Here is a 6,000-nt window from a genome sequence, read left to right on the forward strand (position 1 = left end):
TCTTGTACTCATCATTATTAGCTCCCCATGTCCCCGCAACCTCCACTACCCCTCCCTGTGGAACCATTAACTCAGTTACTGTTCCTATAGATTTACCTATCCTGTGTTTTATGTACAGAAAGAAAACAAAAACTAACAACAATAACTATGTAAATCAAATTTTGGAAACCTCAATTGAATATATTAAAAACTAGGACAATTTAAAAATGGATCACAAGGAGGATCAAATAATGACATTAAGTTAAATTGTTATCTAACTACAGCTGCAATAGTCTGTTTTCTGATGCATTCTGCCTGATAGTAAGTCTATTTACATCCCCAGTTTATGGTCAGAAGGATTCATCAGAGACTTGCTCCATGTGTATCCACCCTCCTTCCTTCCCACTGAAAAGTAGCAAAGCTTTATTGTAAAAGACATGCTACATGAAAGCTAGGATTGAAGGCACATCAAATAATTAAAATTATTATTAATTTTTTAGTATAATAGTGTTGAGGTTATTTCAGAGAATGTCTTCATTATTGCACACACAGAGACAGATGTAAATATGCAGCAATACATACTGATACGTCAATGGATAAAAACCTGATGATGCCTGGTTGTCAAACGATATAGCATCTGGGGGCTTAAAGGCTTGAAGGTAAACAAACGGCCATCTAGCTCAGAAGCAACAAAGCCCACATGGAAGAAGCATACCAACCGGTGTTATCATGAGGTGTCAAAGGGATCAGGTATCAGACATCAAAGAACAAAAAAATCATATCATTGTGAATGAGGGGAGTACTGACTGGGGACTCAAGGCCCATCTGTAGGCAACTGGACATCCCCTTACAGAAGGGTCGCAGGGAGGAGATGAGTCAGTCAGGGAGCAGTGTAGCAACGACGGAACATACAATTTTCCTCTAGTTCCTATATGCTTCTTACACCCCTCCCCCACTATCATGATACCAATTCTACCTTACAAATCTGGTTAGACCAGAACATGTACACTGGCACAGATAGGAACTGGAAACACAGGGAATCCATGCAGATGATCCCTTCAGGACCAGTGCTGAGAGTGGTGATACAGGGAGGGAGGGTGGAAAGGGGAACTGATTACAAGGATCTACATATAACCTCCTCCCTGGAGGATGGACAGAAGAAAAATGGGTAAAGAGAGATGTCAGACAGTGTAAGATAGGAAAAAATAATAATAATTTATAAATTTTCAAAGGTCCATGAGGGAGGGGGGAGTGGGAAGAGAGAGGGAAATAAAAGGAGGAGCTAATACCAAGGGCTCAAGTAGAAAGCAAATGTTTTGAGAATGATGATGGCAACAGATGTACAAATGTGTTTGACACAATGGGTGTATTATGGATTTTGAAAAGAGTTGTATGAGCTTCCAATAAAATTATATAAAAAATAACAAAAGAAAATGAGAGAAAAGAGATTTGTTAGAGGTTCAGAAGTGGGAATACATCTTATCTCATAAAGTGAGAGCTAACATTCCAAAATGATCGGACACTCACAAAGTGAGATCCAAGAATAGTGGCATAATAGCGACTTATAAATAAGGTACTATCGAGGACAACAAGTTCAACATTCTGACTGCAAGACATGGAAAGTGATAGGCGACCATGTGTCCTAGGAGCTCTACAGGGACTGGTTGGAGGCAAGAATAGTCCCCATTTGGATTGGTTACGCTAAGAACACGACTACGCCAGGGTTGACAGGTTGGCTGCAAGGTACTTTTCTGAATGACTTTTCATAATGACTCTGAAGGAATGTCGGGAACAATCTTAGGAACAGTCTTTCCATGGCTTTAGTTTGCTTTGCTATGCATTTAAATTTGCCCAAAGTCCAAACATTTTGACCATTGGAAGGAAAATAAGCAAAAACTCATATGGAATTGAACCTCAGGCTGGGGCTGATCATTCTGATTGGTACGAGTGCCTCCAATGAGTACCTCATACACAGCTAGAAAAAATAAATATTGGAATAATAAAAATTGAATCTAGGTGTGACTTTTTGGTTATTCACTGTATTATTCTTTATTTTCTATGATTAAAATGTCATAAGTAAATACTAAATAAAAATGGGTGCTTGGTACAAACCTGCTTTGGAAGTTCAATAGAATTTTGTAATTATTATAAATTGGGAATCAATTCCTATATCATATCATTACATATATCATTCCATAGCTCAATCACACCCAGCAGAATTTACAGTTGCTTCCACAATCAGTTTCCAAATATTCCTTTCTATCTGGAATTTTTGACATCACCTCACCACCACCACGGTACCTCCTTCCCCCCAAGACCCTTATTCCACTGTTGTCTCTGTAGGCTTATCAATCCTGGGTTTCATATATCGAATAATGAAAAAAAATACATACAACACAACTTCAGAATTGTGAAAAGCAGAGACCTTTAGGACGCTGTAGTGTCAGTGGCATTGGCACTGGAAGAGCTGTGGCTTGGCCTCAGTAGTTGTTCTCAGTGGTCTGCCATAAACACTACCTCTTCTCCTTCGTTTGAACTATGGCCAAGAGTCAAGACATAGCAAATAAGATGGACTCCTGAGGTACAAATGTTGTACTTAATCTGTATGAAATAAAAATCCAGGCAATTAGAAGTGAAGGATAAAATGTATCTTCAGGGCACAATCATTAGGGCAGTTTGGATGGGAAAAGGGACGAATGTAGCATGGTGGTGGGTAATGTCAGGTTGGTCGGTGGAATAATTTGGAGGGGAGAAAATAAGGAAAGCTACTGTGTTTGAATATCACAGTATTCTGTACAATGAAGTCCAGAGAGAAGGCAGACTACAGAGAAGATGTTGATGTAATTTGACGTAATGGTTATACAATTGCCTGGCGACAGAGTGATAGGCGCCTAAACAGTGGAAAAGAAGAGGATCCTTCACAGCGGCAGGCTCAGCAGTACTGACAAATCATCTGAGGTCAACAGTGTGACCGTAGGAGCAGGCCAATGTAACCAAAATCCATACAGAGGGGAGTTACAATTACAGGAGACCAGAGGATAGGGTGCAATGAAGCTGAGAATGTTTTCTAGATAAATCGTGATTTTTGTTGTTGCTGTTTGCTTGTTGTTTGACATGGCATGCTGGCTCTTTGAGAAAGAAATACGACTTGGGAACAAAACCTTGAAGGCTTGTGGGTCCTTGTCCTAAGGAGGGTAGGGAGAGTGACAGAGGGTCATCTTAACTTTGTCTAGTTGGGGTCAGGGTAGCAGTATCGATGAAAAATGATGGTTAAAACTGTGTGTATGTACACAAGAAAAACTGTGTCCATTGCAAGTATAAGGCATTGGGCTAGAATTTTTATATATTAATAGAGAGGAATCCTGTGTAATGTGTATTATTTAAAACCAAACTCACTGCCACGAGCTGATGTTGACTCCCACACGGTGACCCTACTAGACAGGCTAGAACCGCCCCATGAGGTTCTGAGACTGACTTCTCTTGTGGAGCAGCTGGTGGTTTCGAACGGCTGATCTTGCAGTTAGCAGCCTGAGGTGAACTAATTGGTTCAGAGTAGACTGAATGTTATGTGGTTCAGGGAACACGATGAAGGGCAGTCATGAGCCACTCCAGCAATAGGAAGAATTTTGCCCCAAATTGCACCGCATTTGAGGCTGACGCAAAGCCACCGCCTGTCTCCGTTGTTCTTGCCATTACGTCATACAATTCCACTTATTCCAAGAAGGTTCAGAGGATCACCTTATAGCATGTAGCTTATACTTTGAGCAGGTCTTTGAATTTGGTCTAGATTTAATGAAAATAATATCTTACTGATGTCACAAACAAAACAATTACACCGAGACCACCAAGTAAAAGAGATTTATCTCTTAGCAGATCCACGACTGACCTCACACTCAGGTTCAGACATTTACCCAACCCTCCGTTCTGTTTTGGCTGGCCATTATTTGCTAGAGGACCTACCTTTGTTAGATCTGTCCTTGTCCCTCCTATAGTGGTTACTCAAAAGTCCACCGCTCTCCAGCCATTGCCACACATAGAAACCCTATAGGACTGAATCGAACTGCCCCTGTGGGTTTTCAAAGCGGTCAATCTTTACTGAAGCAGAAAGTCCCATCTTTTTTCCTGAAGATCAACAGGTGGCGTCAAACTGCTAACCACAAGGGCCCCCTCATGAAAGCACCAGAGCTCCTTATACAGAGAATGGGAAGGTAAAATGATCTTCCGTTACCTTTGGCCATTACAGTGAATTAAAGGCCTCTCCGGTTTACAAGTTGCCCTCAAGCAACTTTGACTCATGGCAACCACATATACTTCCAAGTGCTCTATAGGGTTTGCAATGGCTAATTCTCTAGAAGGATACCAGAAGGCCTTTCATTGTTGTTCATCTTATTAATGATTAAGGATTCATCATTCTATATTTCTATCTCACATTTCATAACTTCCCCTTGTTTTAGGCTTAAAGACTGGAACTCAAGCCACGAAGACTCGAGAGAAGGTTGATTACAGACGAGATGTTGAGATGCTTACCCAATCGCCCAGCTACAGTGATGGGAAAAGAGGAGGATACTGAACAGAGTAAGGCTCAGTAATGTTGACAGTCATTAGATGTTCTGAGTGTGACAGTAGGAGGACGCCAATGTAACCAATATTTACATCTAATACGGATGTGTTTAAAGTTACTCATCTAATAAATATGAAAGCAAATTTCAATCTCAGTTTTAAAAAATCTCATCTTTCAAGTTTACCATCTTTCAAGTATTCTATATTTTCCTTTGCTCCTATTTGCTAGCATTTTCTAAAATTTTAGATATAAATACCATATGTACTCATGTATAAGCCAAGTTTTTCAGCACATTTTAATGCAGTTTTGTGGTAAAATTAGATGCCTTTGCTGATATTAGGGTTGGCTTATACCCGAGTATATACGGTATGTCTACACATGTTATAATAATAAGTTTCTTAAATAAGCTTATTTTTTCATCTCATATTCAAGGTGACATATTTGAAATTTATTTTGCTTAACTTTTTTAATGTTCTCTTTTGTCAAAATACACATATCAAATTAAAATAGTGCCACCAAGAGTTGGCAAATTTTTCTGTGAAAGGTCAAACAGTATATATTTCAGGTTTCTGTTAACCATACTAAAAACTCTATTACTATAGCAAGAAAGGAGTATGTGTGGATGCGTTTCAAGAAAACTGAACTTCAATGGAAAAAATTGAATTTCATATATTTCACATGGCACATACTTTTCTTTAAAAAAAACCTCCCACCCATTTAAAAATGCACAGATCATTCTTAGTTTGTTGGCTGCATAAAAATAGGCAGTAAGCTGAATTTAACCTGGGCCTTTGTTAGCTGCTCCCTGAGCTAGATCAATATTCTATAGGTTACAGGTAGGTTTTGATTTTCTTAATATTTTTCTTAGAATTCAAATGCATTTGGATTTGCATTATAGTCCCTAACACACCAATTAAATGGATTTTGAATAAAAGATATAGAATCTATCCTTAAGGCAAACATGACATTTGCTCTTTAGTTGTGAAAGAGGACAGAGCACAGAGGGGACATATTTTAAAGATTAAAATTTAACTATGGTATTATTTTCAATACCACCTCTGGCTTAGAAGATTCAAGGCAATGAATTCACAAAGTTTATATAAGACTCTTCCTGGAGAGTTGTCTTACCATGCTAAGAATCACTTTGAATGTACAATAAAGAGCAGTGAAACTGAGTGGAATAGAAAGTGAGATAGCTACTAAAATAAAAAGTGTGCATGATGGGATGGGATGGCGTTGATGAGTTAAGAAAACTTAAGCTCGCAAGACTTTATTTTCATTATTGACAAAAAATTGATCCTATCACTGTGGTCATTTTCTCCTGATATATTGATTTATACTATGGTGAAACATTAGCTTTACAGATAGATAGAGCTCGGTTAGATGTGGGGGACAAAATTCCTAAATGGGCCTACCCAGGGTTTCAGTCTGGCTGTGTCATGATCTTCAGACTCTCTGTA

General features: G+C 38.9%; 1 protein-coding gene across 1 annotated transcript in view; it reads left to right on the top strand.

Moving 5' to 3' along the window:
- CCDC85A (coiled-coil domain containing 85A) overlaps positions 1 to 4,600 on the top strand; it is a 268,506-nt gene extending 263,906 nt beyond the window's left edge. The window contains exon 4 of the mRNA XM_075535865.1: positions 4,434 to 4,600. Within this exon, the coding sequence (XP_075391980.1) occupies positions 4,434 to 4,439 (6 nt within the window). The 3' untranslated portion in view covers positions 4,440 to 4,600. The remainder of the gene's footprint in view (positions 1 to 4,433) is intronic.
- Positions 4,601 to 6,000: the final 1,400 nt, after the last annotated feature.

The sequence above is a fragment of the Tenrec ecaudatus genome, chromosome 17 (genome assembly GCF_050624435.1).
Source record: "Tenrec ecaudatus isolate mTenEca1 chromosome 17, mTenEca1.hap1, whole genome shotgun sequence".
In the NCBI taxonomy this organism is placed as follows: domain Eukaryota; kingdom Metazoa; phylum Chordata; class Mammalia; order Afrosoricida; family Tenrecidae; genus Tenrec; species Tenrec ecaudatus.